We start from the raw sequence: 21,152 nt of genomic DNA, 5'->3' as shown, positions 1-21,152 counted from the left end.
AACAATTGCCTGTTTATTGTTTTTCAAAACAAAGCAAAACAAAATCAAAGTTTCTCTGTGATGGAAAACTGAGCTGATATGGTGGATGCAGGCTATCTCCCAGGTTATTTCCTGGAGCATTAGGTGCACTGAGAGGGTGGGCTGGATGCCCCAGCGGGGCTAGATGAACAATTACACCAGGCCAGGCATCAGAAGAGCTGCAGGCCAGTTTTGAGCCCGTGCAGCTGACCATGGCTCCAGAGAAGGCCGTCCAAGTTGCTGCTGTCACTGCTGTTGCTGCAGTTGCCACTGCCGATGCCACAGCTCAGGCCCAGGGTGCTGTGGAAAGAGGGGAGGGGCTGGTCAGTTGGGGAAGGAGGCAGCTTTAGGCTCTACAGGGGCTAAGGATGCTAGATGTGTGTGTCCATGGGGACAACCCACCCTCTAATCTGAGAATCCACTTCAAGATGGGCCCCAGGAGTGGCTCTGCCCTCCCCTCAATTGAAGGAGGTGGGATACGAGGATTGGAACTTTTCAAATAAAACTTTATAGTACATAAATCAGATCGGAGCAGAGCTATGTGGGTTGATGTAGGAGAGGGATAGTTATACTACCCCACTCCCAGGAAGGTATTGAAAGTGGCTGCCTAACAGACTTTCTTCCAAGGCCTTAAATCTTGGGGGCCCAAAGGACCCTAGGCTGGATCCCTCCCACCACAAGAGCTGGTTAAGGGGCCCAAGGCCAGGCTGAGGCTGCAGGGCTGGGCCCCTCTCCCATCCTAAGACTGCAAAATTGCTCAAGGGAGAAGACTGCCCTCCCCTTCCTTGGCCTTGCTCAGAATACTCTTGCTTCCCCTGCTTCCTGCAAGTCAAAGGTCCTTCCAGGTAGATGAGGGTGACAGCTGAGAGCAAAGCCATCATCCTTCCCCTCAGAAAGATCCATGGTTATACTACTGCCACTGAAAAAACTTCTTAGAGATGATCTAGCCCCATCCCTTCCTATCACCTACTGTCTTACAGACAAGGGAACTGAGGCTCAGAGATGAAAAGGGACTTGCTCAAGGCCACACTGCTAAGTCAGGGGTGGAGCTGAGACAAGAAACAGGGGTGGGCATGCCCGCTCCAGCAGAGAAGTCTTCCTACTACAGGGGGTGTGGGGCTGGCCTACTTCTGGATTTAACAGCTCTACCTGCCCACACTTCATCCTTGAAACCTTAATACTCATCAAGATAGCCTTACCCAAGGAGGGAGGAGGTCTCTCTCTCTCAAACACGTGGGCTCCACTCCCAACTACAGACCACTCCGCTTCCCCAGCTGCTTCCTCTCCTCTCTAAGAGGCCTGCTGTCCCTAGCCTAGGACAGAGAGTCCATGGCACTGCCTTGGGCCTGGCTTGCTGCTGGGGCCCCTGGGTTCTACAGCCCTCTCTCTGAATGTCTAGAAGAAGAGGGGCTCATCTCCCATGAAGTGGGCAGGTGGCACAGGGACAGACTGTTTCAGGGGCCCACAGAGGTCTCTCTCTGGTACTCACAGGATTCTCCCGGTCACAATGGCCCCGCATTCCGGAATGTACAGGACCTCTGGACGGGCTCCTTTGTGTTACCAGCAGAGCCCCTCAGCAAGGGCTGCTTGATTCCTGGCTCCCTGATGACCCAAGGGCTCTCACGCCTGTGATCCAGAGGCAAGTTTCGAGGGAGAGCGTGGAGCCCTGCGTAGGCCTTGCTACCAAGATGCCAGGACAGTGTGGGGAGGCCTACTGATTACTCTGTGAACCTCTGGACAAATCTCTTCCCCTTTCTGGGCCTCAGTTTTCTCCTTAGGAACGTGAAGAAGTTGGATTAGAGCACCTGTTCTTGACCCTTTAGAGAATCTGTTGAAAGCTATGTACTGCTCCCTTCCCAAAAATGCACATATACACGTACATACACACAAACTCACCCTCTCACATGCACACCTGCATGCATGCACACACACCAACTGGATGCAGTCTGAGAGGGATGTGAAGCTAGTTCTGTATGGCTGCCTCGCTGCCCCCCCCCCCCCACTAGGGGCTGGAAGTCCTGGCAAGGGCCCAGCTGTAGGGAATGGAGCTTATACTTCATTCCTTTGGGCCCTGACTGGGGACATCAACCTCCCCAATCCACCCCACTCTAGGTCCTTCTCTCCCTCCCTCCCTCCCCCCTCTCTCTCTCCTACAGGAGGCAGAGAAAGGGGTGGGGAATCCTGCTGCCATGTGCACTCACCCAGCCTTGCATGTTGGTGGTTCCAGCCGCTGCTCTAACACAGGCTGGTCCAAAAGATACATGGTGTCATAATTCTCCAGCATAAGCTCTGCTGGGTCCTCGGTCTGACCTGGCATTCGGCCTAAGGGGAAGGTGTCCCATCGTATATCTTCTGTGGAACAAAAAGAGGAGGCAAGAGAGGGTTGATTAGCTAGTTCTCAGATGGGTGCACAGGCCCACCTACCCTGTCCGTCCACCTACCTGCCTACCTGGGCATCTTCAACCTAGCTCCTCTCTACCTCAGTTTACCCACCCCTTCTGTACTCCCCCACACACTCTTTATGTCCCTTCTTCCCTTCTATGTTTCCACGTACACCATCCCCAACACAAGCCATCTCCACCCCCCACATAACATGCACACAACTATAGATATTTTTGTTCCTCTCCACTCTTCTCCCACTTCCCCAAACATGTCCTGACACAGACACAGACAACTTCAGTCCTGGCTGTATCACTGCCTCAACTTTCACCCTCAACCCCCATTTCCATATACGCATATATATATCCTAGAAAGTCAGGATGCCCCAGAATTCCAGCTGTCCCTCCTTCCCAAACCCAAAGATACATCTGAGTATCTGAATGACCTAGATATCCTACACATATACACCCCACACCATGTTTAAATGCCACACTTCTTAGTGGCCTTGCCTTGAGAGAGATACACACACACTCACATACCACTTCAGGGTGAACACTCTTTCAGAGGTATTATGCTTCCCCTGCCCCCTGCAAGGTTTTGTTTCCCCCAGATGCACACACAAAGAACATCCTTTCTCTAGGGAAGGGCAATCTCACTGCATAGACCACCCCCATCGCTGCCTCTAAGTATACATATATAAGCACACAGACCAAACCTTCCACTCAACAAAAGTTCCCAGTTTCACTCCCTGCCTCTCAAACTTATACACAGGCCCACAAACGAGAAATCTTAATGTTCCTGCATCTCCACATGTCTATACACATACAGAGGAAGCAAAGCAAGGTAGAGAGGGAAAGATTTCAATATGCCCAAGCCTTTCTGCATTCACAAACCACTTCCTCCTTCCCTCCCCCCAACCCCCAAAATACACCCCTTCAGAATGGACCATGCCAGGCATTCCCTACCTTCTGTCCTATCAGTTAAATACCCTCCACACAGTATTATATGAAATCCCTTCCCCATCCTTACACCAATGCATCCCATGTTTTTAAGTGAAGCCTTCACTGGTGAGCTCCTTCAAGAAGATCCAGTTTCTGGCCTCCTGCATCTCCCTTGTACCCAAAAGATCCTCCCTGTCGTGATGTCCCTGGCATTCTGGAAACTATCAACCCTGGATTAGTTTTTTATGCTATTCATAGAACCTTATCCAGAAAGGGCTGTACCTCTGCCTGCCCATCTCCACCAACCCCTGGCTCTATTACATGAAGGAAGTTGTGCCTGTCTTAACATCCTCCATTACCCTATGCGTACAAAGATACCTTTGTACACAAGGATCGTTCCCCCGACTTTTGTCACTGACCTGACCATCCTCCCTCCCCATCACTAACACTCCCAACCCTACTGACATCACTGCCCCTGCCTCTCTAGCCTGAGGCACGTCCCCTTACTGATAGCATGGACACACACGCACCATCTCTGGATGGCTGCCTCACTGCCTGTTCTCATGCCTTTCCATATACCCCCAACTCTCACTGCTTCCACTTCTCTCCCTCATACAGATACCTACTGGTCCCCATGGGTCTTGGCAATTCCACCTCCTCTTCCAAAAACAAACACAACCGTGAGTGCATGGATACACAGATGCACATACAGCCCACTTCACAATTTCTCTTTTCACAACCCCTACTCACTCACACACACACAATTCTGCCTGAGTCAATGCCCTGCCCTTTCGATATTTATAAAGATCCGCCAACACAGCCCTCCTCGCCCTGAGACAGTTTTCTGTCCCTGTGCCTTGGTTTGTCTAGCATATGCAGGCACACACGCATTCACATACACACAAACATAAGCATGTTCCCCCAGCCCTAGCACTCAGGATCTTTATGCCCCAGCTCTTCCACACACCTCCACATGAGAGCAAAGACTCCACCTTTCCCACTAAGTTCCTTCACTGCTGCTCCTCTCTCTCCCTACTGTTCCCCATCATGCCTATGCTACCCCACACCCATTCCCCTCCTGAGTTAGCTCCATCACACAGGCTGATCCCCACATCTACCTCTGCCTCTAGCATGTACACATACACATGTGCCCACATATACACATCAGATTGCTCATTCCTTTGGAATCTCCCTGCCTTAAGGTTCCTGCTCCCCAACTGAAATAAGGGCATTCAAAAGACCACCCTCAGGAGGAGGAGATTCATGTTCCCCCACCCATCATCAACCCCCGCCCCCTCCCAGCTTTGTCTCACTAACTTATATACTCACTAAAAAACTGCACTACTCCTTATTCTCACCTTTCTGATCTCACTTCCATTTCCTCTGACTTAATGCTCCTGGTTCTTCTTTCGCATACACACAACCAAATCTGGTCCAATCACCACCCAGTCTCCACGTGTACATACTCATTCACACATACACAGACAAAGCACTCTTCTTTAGCTCCCTGCTCCTTATCACTGCATGCAAAAGACACAGGCAGAAATCATGTTTACCTACCCCCTACCTCTCACTTTTTGTGTTTTGCTACCCAGTGCCCACACCCACACCAACCCCTCTGAAGGTGCTGTCTGCACGAGGCAGCTGGCTGCATGATATTGCTAAGGTCCCTGGCGCTTACACACTTCATCGTAACGGGGAGGGAAGCCTACTGTCATTCACACACCAGGCTGCTTCCCAGGCTTGCCTCACACTGCTACTTTCCATCGTATCTCTAGGGCGAAAGGAAGCCTCAGGAGCCAGCCAGAGAAGGAAGACAGGTGTGGGGACAAAGTCGTGATCAGGCTCCTCACCTGAGCTAACTTGCCATGCGGAGCCCTGCAAAGCTCCTCTTTTATGGGCCAGGAGCCTAGCACTCTCGGCAGTGGGGGATTCTTGCTCAGCAAAGAAAGGCTCCACCTCCATCCTGTCTTCCTCCTCATCATTTTCATCATCTTCATCATCATCCTCATCATCATCATCTTCATCATCATCATCCTCTTCATCTTCCTCCTCTTCCTCCCACTTCTGGTCCTCATTTTCCTCTTCTTCCTCCTCCTCCTCCTCCTGGTCTTCCAAAACCTCTTTCTCCTCCTCATTTTGCTTGACATCATTAAGGCCTCCCTGCTCTTCCTGCTGCTGGGCTTCTCCTTCAGGCCCGGAGATAGAGCCAGCTGGTTTGAGGCTCCAATATAGGCTGTCCAGTGTGTATGGAGACTTCCCAATGGGAGAAGCCTCTGAGCCCTCCTGCACCTCGTTGTTTTCTCCACTCTGGGTATAAATGGAACAGATGCGCAGCAGCTTCTTCTGCTCCTCGTCTGGCAGGACCTGCTCCATGGCTTTGAAGATGCTGAGCAAAGGGAGGGATGTGGTAACAAAGATTCAAAATTTCAAGTCACTTCATACCTCAACACTCCAGTTTGAATTTGGTCTCTGAGCTGTCAGACCTGCCTCTGAAAGGCAGTGCAGCAGAGCAGAGAGAACACAGATACAACAGGACCATGGACTCTGAACAAACTCTGTGATTGACTTCTGTGGCTCACTTGCATTCTTAATAAAATGAGGACAATAATGGCACCTAACTTATAGGGTTGTTGAGAGGAGTAAATAAGATAGCTCACATAGAATGCCTGGCACAGTGCCTGGCACATAGTGAGCATGCAATAAATGATAGCTATGAAATCTGTATTGCAATGTTATATAAATACACAAACTAGCCATTAGGCCTGCAGAGCTGGACATGAGAATAGTGGATCCCGCTCTTTAGCTGAGCAATCTGTTCTGAGCTCCAAAGATATGCCTGGAAATGTGCTGTGCTCCTTCTGCATGGAACACAAAGTGGGATCCCTTTCTGGGAGCAACTACAGCCCAGCCTGGAATGGAGGAAAAGAAAAAAAAAGCAGCAGTTGACAAGACAAAGCAGGATGTGGGACAGAGGCCAGATGAGCACTGCAGACCTGGGCACCACAGGAGCTGGGGGAGGCAGAGAGCACAAGGAGGGCAGGAGAGATCAAGGGAGGGCTTCGTGCAGAACCCGGAGTGAGCACACCGTGCTGTGTGCATGCGGTGACAGGAGCCTGGCTCGAGGGGAAGGGCTGTGCTCAGGAGCTGTGGGAGAAAGAGAAGCCTGCAAAGGTTAAGTGTGTGTGTTGGGTGGATGGGGGTCACCTGACGTCTCTGAGCACAGGTGAAGGCTGCATTTCTGAAGATCACTGTGGGGCCCACGTGGAGGATGGCCTGGATGGGGCAGCCTGGAGCATGGGTGACCAGGGAGAGTCAGTGAGGGCTGACCTAGGGCACTGGCAGTGGAGATGGGAGGGGGAGAAGCTGTGAAGGACGGACAGACAAAGGCAGGGCTTGGTGACCAGATGGTACGGGTCAGGGAGAGGAGTTAAAAGATGATGACATCGTGCACACAAAGGACGGCACTAATAACAAAACCACCAACAGATACAGAGCCGAGGGGAGGAAGAGGGTGAGCACTCTGTGCAGAGCCTCATGTAGAACCGGGCACCTAGCAGGTACCTGGTCACTGCTGGAGGCCTGTAGGGAGGACAGATGGATAGTTCCTTTCTAGGTGTATTGAGTTTGAGCTGCGGGCTCTCCATGGAAGGGCCATACTGTTTTCTCTCTAGGCCCCAGAGGCAGTCTGGCCACCAATGGGTGGTCGCTGGTCACTGGCTGCTGGGGACAGGGCTAGGAGCTAGAGACGCCACTCGGAGACTGGGAGACCCTCTCTGCAGGGCTAATTTCATGTTCCAAGAGGGCACTGGCTCAAATTGAATTGATATTGGCTGGCTGGGAGAAGCTCTCAAAAAGCTTCCAGCCTTATTAATAAGAGGAAAAGCCAGAGAGAAACTCTTCCCTCTCACCGTGGTCCATTAGTATGATTAATAATAAATATCCCCAGGCACTCGATATTGGCAAGATGCCATGTTACCACTGTTTATTCTTACCCATCGGCTATCACGAGCTGTCTAGTCTGACAACTGAGGTGCAGAAGTGATAAGAATCTTAAAAGCCACCTACTTTCTCAGGTTTGTCTGGTCCCAGCTTGGGACTGAGAAGGTCACGGGTCAGGCTAGTGGTAAGAAGGTGGACTCACACCAAGACCTGGGCCCAAATTCCTGTCCCACCATCAACAAATTTTATGACTTGTGGATAAGTCACTTCACACTATTCAGAGCCTCAATGTCTTTCTTATCTGTCAAATAAGAGTATAATACGTCCACATCTAAAGATTGCTGTGTCAAGTGAAATGAAAAAGCTTCTACAAACAAACACAGCACTATGCCCAACACTTAATTGCCAGTGGTATCTTTTATTTTTTCCTCTGGGGAAAATAAAAGTCAAGTTCTGTATGTGCCTAGTAACACATGCTTTTCGTAATAGTGCAATCTAATGCAACACTGTAGAAAGCACAGGAGTAAGGACAGGATATCTGAATTCTGGCCCCAGTTCTGACTTGCAGTCTTGCTACTGACTTGCAGCATAATACCTGGGGAAATCACACTTCCAAATCTGTACAATGGGGTGATTAGGACTAGTTTCACTGATGATCTGGGAAAGGCAGGATCTGTGCACAAAAATCGTACCCAAGTGAGCCGCTGTTACTGCTGGCATGTGTCGCATCCCTCTGGTATGCTTGGGTTGGAAGATCTCTGTGGTCCAGACTTCTCCAAGACCAGCAGCTTCCACTCTGCAGGCACTTAGGATTGGAAAGTACCTTGAAGGCCACCTATCCAAACCTCTTCATGCTGCTCTTTTCATTCCCTCCCCACATCATATACACATGCCATGTTTCTTGTGGACTTTGAAATTTCTTTTATTCCTTCTCTTGCTGGAATTGCTCAAATGACTTCAGGACTTTTTGGTTCTCCTCCCAGTTTTCCACCCATCCATATCACTTCCAGTCTAGAGCACACACATCGGAGATTTGGCTGTTTCGTTCAGTCTCATCTCCTGGAGGTCTTGCACTGGCTGATTTTGTCAATGAGGCTATTTTTTTTCTCTTATAAGTTACTTATAAGCTACTACTGTGCTCCAAATGTCATCAGGGTTCAAGGACTTTCTGACTCCATGGGAAGGATCAGGGGACTAAGAAGTTCTTAGAATCCAGATTCCCACTTCATTGATTCCTCAGGCATGGAGTCAGCTCCCACCAAAGACAGCACTGCTGGCCATGAGACAGCAGAGTTTGGTTGAGTTCAACAACATTTACGGAGGCCTATTTGGGGGCTGGACTTGTAGGGTGTGCTGGGGCATGGATGGCTAATGCAGAGTCCTTGTCCTTGAAAAGCTTAGTCTGTTAGAGGGAAGGAGACACTAGGGGAAATAGACACAGCAACACAAAGTCTCAGATTGGAGAAGTACTTGAGAGAATCAATGTGACAGTGTAGACAGGGCCACCAGCAAGTGAGACAGGGAGCAGGAGGAAGATCACTTTGGGGCTGGAGCGGGAAGTAAGATGACCAATTCTCTTCTGTCACAGTAAGGTGCCTGGAGGCCACCCAAGGGGAGAAATCTGCATGCAGTCAAATATGGGATGCTGAATCCTGGAGAAAAAGCCTGAGCTAGATAAAGAGATTTGGGCCTTGGTACTTTACAGGAACTAGTTAAAAAAAAAAAAAGCACAGGCATTTCAAGGCAGTGGTAAACAGCGTCAATGCAGCAGACATGGAAATGGAAAAGGGCCCACTGGATTTGGTAACTAGGTCAAAGGAAATCTGGGAGTGAATGCCAAATTGCAGCAGATTGTAAGGAGTAAGAAGGTAGTGAGGAAATCTAGACTGCTGAGTGTAGACTACTCCCTTGAAATGTTTTGATGGGAGGGAAAGGAGTGATAAGCTGGTGATAACCCCACAAAGGGATGCAGGATCAAAGGAGATTTTGCTTGTGGTGGTGTTATTATTGTTTTGTTTTAAGATGAGAAAAATTCAGGCACATTCATAGGTTGAAGAGCAAGAGCCAGTAGAGCAAGGGAGAGGCTGGGGTGAGGCCCCAGTGATGCTGGCAGAGGCAGCTCCAGAGCACAGGTGGAGGAGTAGGCTTTGAGGTTGGGCAAGACCACCTCATCCTGAGACTGGCGAGAATGTTGAGTGGAGCCGCAGATCAGTTCACGAGGGCTGGACCTCGGGTCGAGGAGGCCCTGCTGGAGGCCTCCATGTGCTTGAGGAAGCTAGGGTGAAATGGGAGAGGGGGAGGGGCTTGAGGTGAGTGGTAAGGGTTTAGAACAGTCAGGAAACAGGAGAGAAAGTGGGCAGAAAACAAGTAAAAGTTCAGACAAGCAGAACTGAGGCCTGGCCCAAGATTAAAAATCATACCTCTGCAGTGGCAGCAATCCGCAGGGCTATGTTGTTTTCTCCAGCAGAGCTCAGCTACCCGGGCTGAGGAGTGGGAGAAGCAGAGTGGGGAGGATCAATCCCAGTGTGGGGGGTTGCAAGTCAGACACGCCAAAGGATGGGCAGAGCTGAGGGTGCTGAGGATGAGTGGCTGAAGTGATCAACCACAGACAGGACTGAAGGGAAGCAAGGTTGAGGCAGGTAAGAAATGGAGAGATGGAGGTCTGGAAGCAGGCAAAGCAAAGAGCAGATGTCATGGGATGTGAGGGTGAGAACCAGAGGGACAATAGGTGGTTGTCACCAAGTGGGATGCTGGGATGTGAGCTTTCAGAGGTGGAATAGCTCTGAGTGATGGAAATGGGCTGCTGAGTGTAGTGGAGAATGAAGGTCACTGGAGTTGAGGAGCTGCAGTGTCAGATGGGTCACTCAGATGAAACAGGTATTGTTCCAGAAAGCAGGAAGAGAATTGGGTGCTAAAGCCTTCCATGAGTATGAGGGAAGTGGCTTGGGGTCAGGAAATGACAGAAAAAAAAGAAAGGGAGACAATCACAGGTATTTACAGGAATCAGTGCAATATTCAGTTTGACCACAGCACCCAGGGTGGACTGGGTAGAGGGGATTCACAGGAGGTATGGCTATCAGGATAGGTTGGGGCAGAACCAGAAAGATCTTTGAATGTCAGGCTAAGAAGCCAAAACTTCATTAAAAAGTCATAGGGAGTCACTGAAGGTTGTTAAGCACCTATGAGAAGTATATTTGGGGAAGATAACAGAGATAGCACTGGGCTTAGAGTCAGAAGAATGGGTTCAATAATAAACAGCAGCTACCATTTATTGTGCACTTACTCTGTACAGGCCACTGTGCTAAGCACTCTAAGGGGTTTGGCTCATCCATTTTCATACTGGACTCAGTTCAGCCACGTTTTAAGCTGTGTGATCTTGGGCCAAAATACCCTACTCCTTCCCTCTCTGGGACTCAGTTCTCTCATTTGTTAGCAGGAGGGGGACAGGACTAGGTGTCCTTGCAAGGGCTCATCCAACTCTTGCCATTCTAGGCCTGTGCGGCCCTGAGGCCTGCAGGGTGTCACCCTCTTACCAGATGGAATTCAAGAGACTTACAGCTGAAGGAGTTGGGAGCTGGCCCAGCAAGGTGAGCCCAAGCAGGACTCAACCACCTGGGGCCAGTCAAGGGAGGCAGAGCAGTTGAATAGCCTCCAGTTCTTTCTTGCTTCCCACTGGCTTGCAGAAAATCGGCGGGCATTCCGTCCTGAGAGAGAAGAGAGGGCCTGAGGAGAAGGAATCAGAAAGCACACCACCCAATCTTGTACTTTGAAAAGCTTGGCTTTGTCCCTCCCCATCCCCCCAGACTCCCCACTTTATACCTCCCACTTGCTCAAAGCATTCAGGGCCCTTTTCCCCAGCCCAGTTTACTTGGCTCTGAGAAGAAAAAGGTGAAGGAGATTTGTCCACTGCTCCTGCAGGGCCCTCTTGGGCAAACCTAAACCTTTAGCAAGGGATGTGTCCACCTCGTGCTATTCAGCTGAGAGCTGACAGTGGCAGATGCTCCTGCCTGGGCGGCATTAGGTCCTGGGACTAGGGCTAGTCTCCCTCACCAGTCTTGGTGTTAGCCACAATCAGTTCAACGGTCCATCTGAGGATGTAGGTGGGCCGGATCCCGCTGTCCCCCAAGGCTGGCAGCTCAGAGAGCATCCTCTCCAGCAAGGCCTGCGTGAAGGTCTGGGAGTGCAGGCCCCTGAGCAGGGGCTGCCAGAATTGAGAGAATGGCTTTGGCACCAGGACGTCACTCAAGTCCACATTTTCTGGTTTGTGAGAAACACCCATTGATAAGGAGAGGGAAGGCAGGGAGGGAGAGAGAGGGAGGGAGGGAGGAGAGAAGAGGGAAAGAGGGAGAGAGAGGAGAAGAAGAAAGGGAGGAGAGGGAGAAGAAGGGGCCCCACCAACAATAACAGAGTTGCCACCGCAGACAGGAGGAAAGAGGAGAGCAGAAAAGCAGGGGAGAGAAACCAGTTAGTATCTGGCAAACAACAACTGGCTTAACACAAAGTATAAAAGAAAAAGAACTCTGGTTCTAACTTCAACTTTGTCAATAACTCACTGTGTGACTCTGGGTCAGTACCTTCCCCTCTCTGGACCTCAGTCTGCCCATCTGTAACATGAGGATGTTGGACTAGATGACCTCACAAGGCCCTTCCAGTTCTGCTGTTCTAGCTCTCTAATGAGTGGCTAAATCACAATTAACACAGCACAATAATGGCATTAAGACCCCACCCCACTCCACCCCACCCTATCCCATGCCATCCCACCCAACCCAATTCCAAGCCACTTAAGAATAGCCCAGCAACTGCTTATTAGTGAGGCTACACCTTCTGCTCAGCCAAGAGGGGCTTCCAGTGGCTATACAATGGCAGGAAACAGCCCTTGACCCCCAGTCTAGGACCACCCAGCCCACCCTTGATGTTCTTGCCCAGGATACGCAGTACCCTAAGGCTGTAGTGGGCCTCCAGGACCCTACCTTCATAGTCTATCTGCAAAGCTGCCAACTGCTCAAATGTGGGGATGAGAAAGCCGTCATCCAGAAAAGCATCCAGCACAGCCTCCCTGGAGCAAGAGGACACTAAATTAAGTACACTGAAGCAGGCAGAAGACCCTCTCCTACACTCCTACCCACTCCCAAGGCAGCAATGCCTCTGGCTCAAGTGGCCAAAACAGCATGGGGGAAAAGGCAGTTGACAATTCAATCTCAGGCCTTAGCCTCCCAGGGAAGGGGCTGAGCCAGAGACTGGGATCAGTGGGTTTTGAACAAGCATTTACCAAGCACATGCTCATCTAAGGCCCATAAGAAAGGCAGTAGTGGCTGAACAAGCCTGAAAGCACGGATGGAGAAAAGTCCCAGGCTCACGAATGAGTTAAATGCTGGAGGTCATAGGGTCAAGGGCTTTTAGACTCTAGTTCCTGCTCAGTCTTTCTCTTGACAGTCCTCCAGTTTCCTACCCCTCCCCCTCTGCCTGGTTGCCCATCAGATCTTAAAAGCACAAACTATGGGGACTCAATTCCTGGACCAAATAGTATCCTTATTCCTAGGGACCCCAAGAACCCAGAACTAAGATATAGAGGTTGAAAGCGTAAGCTATAGGGGTACTCCCTCATCCCTATCTAGCTCAAACAAAACCAGCAACAGCCAGCTGTATCCTCCAGAGCCAGCAGTTCCCTAAGAGAGGCTGTCCTCACTGACTGGGCCTAGAGGGGTAACAAGAGCTCCTAAGGTGTCTCAATGTCTGGAGGGTTGTCATGCTCAGATCCCTCCCTCTACCAGGCTTGGGGAAGAAAGAGTTGTCCTTCCATCCATCTCCTATCTCTTTAGGTCAGTATCCAGGAAGAGCACTTAAAACAGTTAACCGGTTGCCTGCTCAGCACAACCGGGCAGACACTGCTGTATAGCACAAGGATAGTCTTCCCAGTTACTGGAGGGGCCACCACTCACCCCTTTGCTGAAGGGTGGTACAGCCAAGAAACCTAGGCTGTGCAGACATTGATAAAACACCTTTGGAACTAGTGATACCCTGGGAATAAAGAAGACACCAGGGGCAATCCTAACCTACACTGCAGGCTCCCACCCAGGCCCACTCTACCACCCACACCACCTTCCTACACTCTCTGCTCCATCCTACATTCCTTCCAACATCTTTCCAAAGCCCTTTCCAGCTGAATTTAGGTAGCAAGCTCCAGAGAGCCAGGGAGGAGAGGAATGGGCATTGTCTGCTTTGGATTGAACTGAGCACTATTTAGGAGGAAAAAGCAGGCTCATGGCCATACTGAGTGGGTGAGAGGGGACTCAGTCTTTTGAGGATCCAGGCCCTTGGAAGGCCCCTCCTCTGTCCCAACCACAATTATCCAAGGGATGCTGACACTCTCTAATAGCAGTTCAAAAGAAGAGACCAGCAGCACCCACCATATTATCTTTTATGTCAAACTTGGACAAGGGCTAGGCAGCAAAAAAGCAAAGGATTAAGGGCTTTTCTTAGTTGCCAAGAGCTCCATATGCCACTGGACAAAGAGGAACAAAGCTGGCCAGGGGATGGATGACAACAGCCATTCCTGCCTCTGGCCATTTTCAGTGACTCAGAGCAGGAAACCCCAACCTGGTACCTGGCAGGGCTTGGGGAAGAGGATCATGCAGAATGCAGGGTCACCAGTGGGGGATCAAGATCATCCTTGGGATTTCAAACAACAGAGATTTGCAAACTGGGATATGAAACCAATTTCAGTGAGGCTGCTATGCTCTACTCTAGAGAGTAGGCAGCACCTGATTACCTAGTTACACACCTGTTCTCCCATGTAATGCCCTTGAGCTCTGCCAGGATGCATTCTACAGGTGGGGACATGTTATTCCACGCCTTAACAGCCTGAGGTAAATGCCTAAATTTCTCCAGCACCTGCCAGCAAAGAAGATCCCATCAGAAGGCTGGTTTTGCCAGGCAACCCTTCCCCACCCCTCCAGGATCCCTTCTCATAGGGACTCTCAGCACCTACCTTTAGGGGATAGGGCGGAGTAGCAGGGGTGGGCCCAGAACTCCCCTACTGGCCCCGCTACTAAAAGTATCCTGACCCTTAAACTATAGACTTTCTCTTCTTTCTCCCTCTTCACCCCTCAAATTCCCCGTGGCTCCCAATAACCAGATACCTCAATACTGAGATATCCAATGGGGGCATTTGGTTGTTGCTGGGCAGAGACCCTTGGGCCAAGGGAAGCAATGGTTTATGGAAGAAAGAGAATCAGGAGACCCAGGTTCTAATCCTGATTCTATCACTAATGGCATATGTGACCTTGGGCCAGCCCCTTCATTCATCCATGGCTTCAATTTCTTCATCTGTGAAAAGGAAGGGTTGAGATGAACGGCTTCTAAGCTACCTCCTTTCCTACTAAAACAGCACCCCCAAACTCACCTGATCTAGGAAAGTTCCTGGGCGCCATCTGCTGATCAGCTGCAGTACTGCAGGGCCATGCAACCAGTTATGCCCAGTTGTTCCCTACCACCTAGTGGGGCAGATTATCCACAAGCTTCCATCATCTGCTCCTTTCCATTGGCGTAGAAGATCAGCCAACTGGACTCTGCTCCTCTTGTCTCCTTCCTGTTTCCCCCCCTCTCTTTCTTGGGAAGTTCCCTCAAGCTTTGCCACTTTTCTCCCAAATTCTTTCTTAGGACTTCTCTCAGGTAGTTGGCAAGAGGGAAGGAATAGCTGGGGCAGGTGAGAACAGGCCAAGTTAAGGGTACACTTTGTTACCTTAAACTGCTCCTCTTCATATGATACCAGCAGTTCTCGGGCTCTTTCTGAAAACAGAATAGGGAAACAGATGGGGCAGCCAGCGCAGCCTCCTGCTCCTGATGGAATTTTGAGCCCCCTCACCTCGTTTTGTGAGTTGTAAATTGGGAACTAGAATTCTTGCCTCTCCTGCTTCACAGGGCTCAAGGAAGATAATTTGTGACAGTAATTTTGTTAAGCTAAGACTCACCACAGCCTCAGAGGAAATGCTGAGCCAGGAAAATAACCAGTGTCAACCCTAAGCCTGAGTCTTCCAAGCTCTTGGGCCCCTTTCTGCACCCCTAAGGACACCTACCATACAACTCTTTATGTCTCTGAGCCTTTTGCAATTGTGAATCAACCTCTTTGTTGCCTTCACTGTCTCCATCAGCCTTGACATCTGGCTCTGCACCTTTCTCTTCATCCTTAGGCTCTGGTTTCTGTTCTGGGATGTCATCAACAACAATGTTCTTATCTTCCTCTTGGTCTTCTTCATCTGTTTCTTCCTTGTCCTCCTCCAAATCCCAGGTCTCTCTCAGGCTGTTCTCCAGTTGGCGGCACCAGTAGGTCTTCTGGAGCCAATCCAGGACAAAGTAGCAGCCTACAGGAGAAGAGGAAGGAAGGCGGTGCCATAGGAGCAGCCCCAGGCAAGCAGCTCCTCACAGGCCCCCAGCCTCTTGCAAGCATTACGGGAAGAAAGGCCCCAGGGAAGAGGCTTGGCTCCAAGAAGGCACAAATCGAAAATATTCAGAAGCAGCCCCTCCTGCTCTGGGTTATTCCCCTGTTCTTTGCTTTCTCCTGCTCATCAGCACCTTTCCTACGAAAAAAACACTAATACCAGACTTGAAGATGGGATGCCAAAAATGACATGGGGCTAGCAAGTGGGAGAACAGGGACCCAGTAGCTAGTTACATGGCCTTAGCCAAGTCTCTTCCCTTTTCTAGATCTCAGTTTCCTCAATGCAAAGAGTTAGGCAGAATCAGGGGTTCATAGTTGGGATAGGGTGTCCAAAGAACCCCTGGGTTCAAGACACCTGATGGCTCACATCTCTCAACCCACATCCCACTCCCTGCTTCAGGTACAAAGTTTAAGGGGATGCCAAAACACTCAGTAATTGAGATATCAAAACAAGATCAGAAGAGTGCCCTGCCAAGCTATATTGGAGCCTGAGGCAAAAGAAGAAATCAGTAATATTAATCTTATCTTTATTTTTAAATTCTGGTATTTTCTTTATCATGAGTTTTTTCCTATTAAAGTGTTATTTCTCTTAATTACTGAGCTTTTGACACTCCCTTAAAGTTTGTGTCCAAGGCAAGTGCCTCACTTACCTCACCCTAGTCCTGGCTCTGACCTCAGGTGAAGACCCTCCTCCCTCTCTCTCTCTCCCCACAGTGCCACCAAGCCCAGGCCTCTGGGCTTAACTGTGACAGGTATACTCCCTGGGGACTCACCCCTGCGGCAGTCATTTATATGGGGCATTTTCTTGTGGGTCAACTCATGGCGAAGTTCAACAATCCAATCTGGAATATTCACCTGATTATGGGGGAGGGTGTGAGTGCAGAAATTAGAAAATATTAAAGCTGAAAGGGACCATAGAGATGAATTAGCCTGGCTTCTCCCCATTTTACAGATAGAGAAATTGAGAGGTGGTTCTGGTCTTCGTGGCAGAGCCAAGATTAGAAACCAGGTCTCCTGATTCTTTTTATGCTCTGTGGAGGTGATCCTGAAAATTAGAAGACACTCACCTCCCCCAACCACCAACTAACCTCCTCCAACAAAGATTCCTGTGAATGAACATTAACAATCACCTTCTCCAGCTTCCCTCTGCCCTGTTAATACCAGTCCCTCTCCCAGGGTTCCCTCTCCCTCCCTCCCTCCCTCCCTCCCTCCTTCCCTCCCCACTTCCTCCAAGAAGCTTCTCTTGATGGCTGAGAACCTGCCTGCCCTCTGGGTCTCTACACACTTCACATACTCACTCAGGGCAGGGATGTCTGGCATTTTCATGCTGCTTGGTTGAGTTTGTTTCCTCCCTCAGGCTGTCAGCAACCAGAGGACAGGCACTTTTACAGCCACCTCTTTCCTGTCCCCATCCAGTGGTGCACTGGGGTGCCTCAGCTTCAGCTGGGCCACTCCCAGCAAGCTGGGCAAGCCAAGCCCATTGAAGATAGCAGCCATGAGCAAGGGAGCAAGTCTGCTTCTTTCAAGTTGGAGGCTGAGGCTCTGGGGTTCTTGCTGGGCTTGGCTGGTAGTGGTGGGACAAGCTAGTCTAAGTGTGTACCCACATCACCCCATGCCCCATTTAGTGAGCCCTCATGGGGAGAATTAAGCAAGGCCACTTTATCATACGCACCTCCTGAGCCAGGAACTTGAGGGGGAGCTTGACAAACTTTGTCTTCCTCTCCGAGATAAGATTCACAAACCTGAGTTGGGGGGGGGGGGAAATAAGTGGCACAGCCCAAGTAACTCTTATTCAAACCAATGGGGCTTCAATACACCTTGCTGAGTTACTGACACCTTGCATTTACACAACCTTTCCAATGACTGTTCTGTCCTGTTCTCATGGTTGGTGTCAGCCAGAGCAAGAATGGTTCCATCCAGTCCAACATTTACTGAGAGTCTGCCCTGTACTGAAACCATACAGATGAATAAAGACACTGCTCTGGCCTTGAAGAGTTAAGTCTAGGATAAATAATCATGACATAATATAACATATTATACTATGACATAATATGTTATAAATGCTAGAACAAAGGACTACATCACATGATACAGGGAGCACAACTAAACAATGGAGAAGGTAAGAAGAGCTAGGGAGGAACTCAAGGCAGACAAGTGGAACAGTATGAGCTAAGCAAAGACTTTGACAGATGAGAAAACTCAGAGGCAACCTTTTTCTCAAAGTGCATGAGACAGCTAGAACCACTCTGAGTCACTTTGTAAGTCAGGAACTCCTGGCCCATGTCTCCATTTCCACAACTTGGAAAATTTTCAGTGTTCATGGAGAGAAGGGGAAAAGGGTAGTGCTAGGTGTAGATGGCGGTGGAATTAGAAAATCCACATTAAATCATGGCCAAGGATATCAAACCATTCAGAAAAGTTCCTCTGGGTGAAAGAGTTAAAGGGGAAAAAAATCAAACTGCCAAATCTGTAAGAATCCACAGAAATCACTTGGTCTGAACCACTCCCACCCTATATTCGAAAGAAAGGTAAAGAAAAATGGAAGAGAGAAGGCTCTCAGGAAAAAAGAGGAATGTGTGTTAACAGGGTGTACCAAAAGCTGTAAAGTTAAGCAATCACAGGGTGACCCATACACAGGGACACAAGGCTTTTTGCTTCAGGTAGAACCCAAAGCCAAATTCTGCTTATCATGTGCTACCCCCACGCCGCCCACCCCCAAGGCCACCCCCACCCCTACCCATGTAGGTCTTACCTGACCAATGCCATGCCATAGAGCAGTCTAAGTTCATCAGTGCCCAAGCCACCAGTTACATCCATGAGCTTACAGCGTACCAGGTCAGCAGTAGAAGCCACTGCCAGGGGGAGTTCGTTGCCTAACCTAAAGGGCCACAGTCCAGCACCATCATAAAGGTCCCTTACACTGGCCCACCCTCCTCAGACCCTAGCTATAGCTGTAGGCTATTCCGATTAGATACTGGCTCAAGAATGTGTGAACAGACACAAATCAAGAAGGTGGAAAGAGGGAGGGTAAGGTCCCTGAAATCCAGTAATATGTACGGCATGAGAGGCTGGTTAGAGTATGCACAGGACATCTAACTGCTGCTGCAACCAATCACTAATTAAGTGTGGACACACCCCTTTCTTTCACCCTGAAACCTTCAACTCATTCAGCTAGAAAAGACCCTTATTCTTGGAGACATTTACCCCTTATCTGCTCTCAACTCAATCTTACCAAATGGACTGAGGCGCCCCAGTCAAACATGGTTTTGCAGGCAAGCTCCCCCCCCCCACACACACACACCTTTCCTAACCAGAAATCCACCCTAGAGCGCTACTCCTTAAACCCTGGCTCAGCCACACTGGTCCCTCCAGCACCCTGCCCAAATGGGAGAAGGTAAGAGTTAAAGCTCGCAGATCTGACAAGAGATTGTTGAGGCACACACTCCCTTTCTTTCCGCAAATGGGATCAGTGCAAGAGCTTGGCTGTGATCTTCCCCAGGCGCTTGGGAGAGGGGAAATGCCCAAACCGCTCATAGGGGGACCATTAGGCATTTAGAGGAAGACTGGATAATAAGGCCTTAAGAAAATCCTACAAAGAAAGAGATGAAATGCCACCAGCACGCAGGCAGAAGAGCTAAGCCTGCTGCCTTACCTGCTCCTCCACACGGTGATGCGGTTCAGCGCGTACCGCTGCAATTTGTGGTCGTCACAGAACAGATACACCGTCACCTGATCCCACTCGGCCTTACTGAGCCAGGCGACCACGATGCGTTGGGCCCAGAGTGGCGGCAACCCTTTCTTTTTGACGCACTTCCCGCACCACCCACTTAACACGCGATCCATCCCCTGGGAACTCAGACCAGTCCCAATCCCGGATTCCCACCAGACACTGGGCTCGATGCCAGGCCTAGTGCCACCGCACTCCAAAAAGCCTTCAGCTCAACGTGCTACCCTCACACCAAACCGCCGCCGCACTAGCAGCCAATGGGAGAGCGTGACCTGGACGCAAGCCCGCCTCCCAGCGTTAGCGTAGCAAATCGAATCGCGAGAGCTGGAGGTCCATCGAACCACAAATTGCGGGTACGGCCTCGCCGACCGGAAGTGTTCTTTACTCAAAGCAGCCCTACCAGCTGCAAGTGTTCAGCCTCAAGGTTCCTATAATTTCCTTGTTGCTAACCGGCTTCTGTCTCAGACCCGGAGGGATTTTAGTTTGCGCCCTTTGGCATGCAGGGGAGGAATTGCGGTCATCCAGTATACTGGAAATGCACTTAATGTTTTCATTGCCGTGAATCAGCACCCAAGTAAAACACTATGGACACTGAAGCATGACAACAGAGAAAATGTCTAATATCTAAATATTTAAAGTTGGGTTAAAAAATCTGCTGGATTTTCATATCTGTACGGTGAGAAGCTTAGACTGGGTGATCTCCAGGTTCTCTTCCATTGCTTAAAATTGTAGGATTTTACTCTGCCAGCATTCTACTGCTATGTTGGCTTCAACAACGCAAAGGTATACTTAGTTTTTCTGCACAATTCTTTGGGATTCTGGAGTTCTGGGGAAGAAAGCAATGTTATGAAGCCGTTCTGATTTTACAGGTTGGCTAAAATGTGTTCAAGACCTTGTCCCAAACCCTCTCACAGAAGTTATTTTCCAATCTAACACTTCAGAGGGAACTATTGCTAATGATCTAACAGCATCACTGCAAATAGCTCTTTTTCACTTTACAGCAACAAATTCCAATGAATTCTCCACATGTGCTTTTCTCCAGCCAGCTTCTCCTAAGATCTAGTTTGCCCATGGTTTTTGGATGATAGTTACTCTGTCCTGAGTAGCCATAAAAAACTGTAGGCCAGGTGTCTTGCAGAAACCAGATACACTTTCCACATTTTGGATCCTGGCTGTGTGTAGGCAAAGACAGGGAGATGGCTTATATGACCCCTTAAGGGCCAATCCAGTCAGAGGATCTGCCACATCTGCAGGAATCATACATGAAAATTTTGGTGGTTTCCAGGTTAATTTTGTGCTGCTTCCATTAATTTTATTTAATTTTTTATTATTTTTATTTTTTTAACTTTTTTTATTGAGTAATAAGTCATTTTACAACGTTGTGTCTACAGCTTAATTTTGGATAGTACTTTTCAGGTAAAGACCCCATCCTTCCTCTTTCCTTCACTCATGATGCTGAAGGTCTCCCTATCATGCGTTCCAAGAAAACTTGACCAAAGCACATAACAAGACCACCATGTCTAATATGTGGCAGATGAGTCCTGAGACCTATCAAGAATTATGAATTGCTGGATCAAGTTTGTTAAATGGTGATAGCTTTGAGGAGGCACTGTATTAGTTTCCTGCAGCTGCTATAACTGCTATAATTTCCACAAACTTGGTGGCTTAAAATAATAGAAATTATTTCACAGTTCTGTAAGTCAGGAGT

General features: G+C 49.4%; 1 protein-coding gene across 6 annotated transcripts; it reads right to left on the bottom strand.

Annotated features, from left to right (window-relative positions):
* LAS1L (LAS1 like ribosome biogenesis factor) lies at positions 1–19,737 on the bottom strand. Of its 6 annotated transcripts, XM_031446547.2 has the most exons (15): positions 19,370–19,737; positions 18,470–18,595; positions 17,390–17,459; positions 16,491–16,572; positions 15,356–15,640; positions 15,022–15,068; positions 14,062–14,171; positions 12,251–12,336; positions 11,834–11,884; positions 11,331–11,537; positions 10,837–10,984; positions 5,192–5,727; positions 2,220–2,370; positions 1,508–1,644; positions 181–318 (listed from the first exon to the last, which is right to left on the bottom strand). In XM_031446547.2, exons 1-14 carry the CDS (start codon positions 19,558–19,560, stop codon positions 1,521–1,523), a joined length of 2,214 nt encoding a protein of 737 aa, XP_031302407.1. In that variant the 5' UTR covers positions 19,561–19,737; the 3' UTR covers positions 181–318; positions 1,508–1,520. The 6 variants fall into 6 exon arrangements, with proteins under 6 accessions (XP_031302405.1, XP_064339156.1, XP_064339155.1 ...); XM_031446545.2 differs by lacking the exon at positions 1,508–1,644 and having other exon boundaries at positions 1–318; positions 19,370–19,723; XM_031446549.2 differs by lacking the exons at positions 181–318; positions 1,508–1,644 and adding an exon at positions 1,651–1,791 and having other exon boundaries at positions 19,370–19,732.
* Positions 19,738–21,152: the final 1,415 nt, after the last annotated feature.

The sequence above is a fragment of the Camelus dromedarius genome, chromosome X (assembly GCF_036321535.1).
Source record: "Camelus dromedarius isolate mCamDro1 chromosome X, mCamDro1.pat, whole genome shotgun sequence".
Lineage (NCBI taxonomy): Eukaryota > Metazoa > Chordata > Mammalia > Artiodactyla > Camelidae > Camelus > Camelus dromedarius.
Note: the sequence above shows the minus strand (reverse complement) of the source record. Positions and strands in the feature narration are given on the sequence as shown.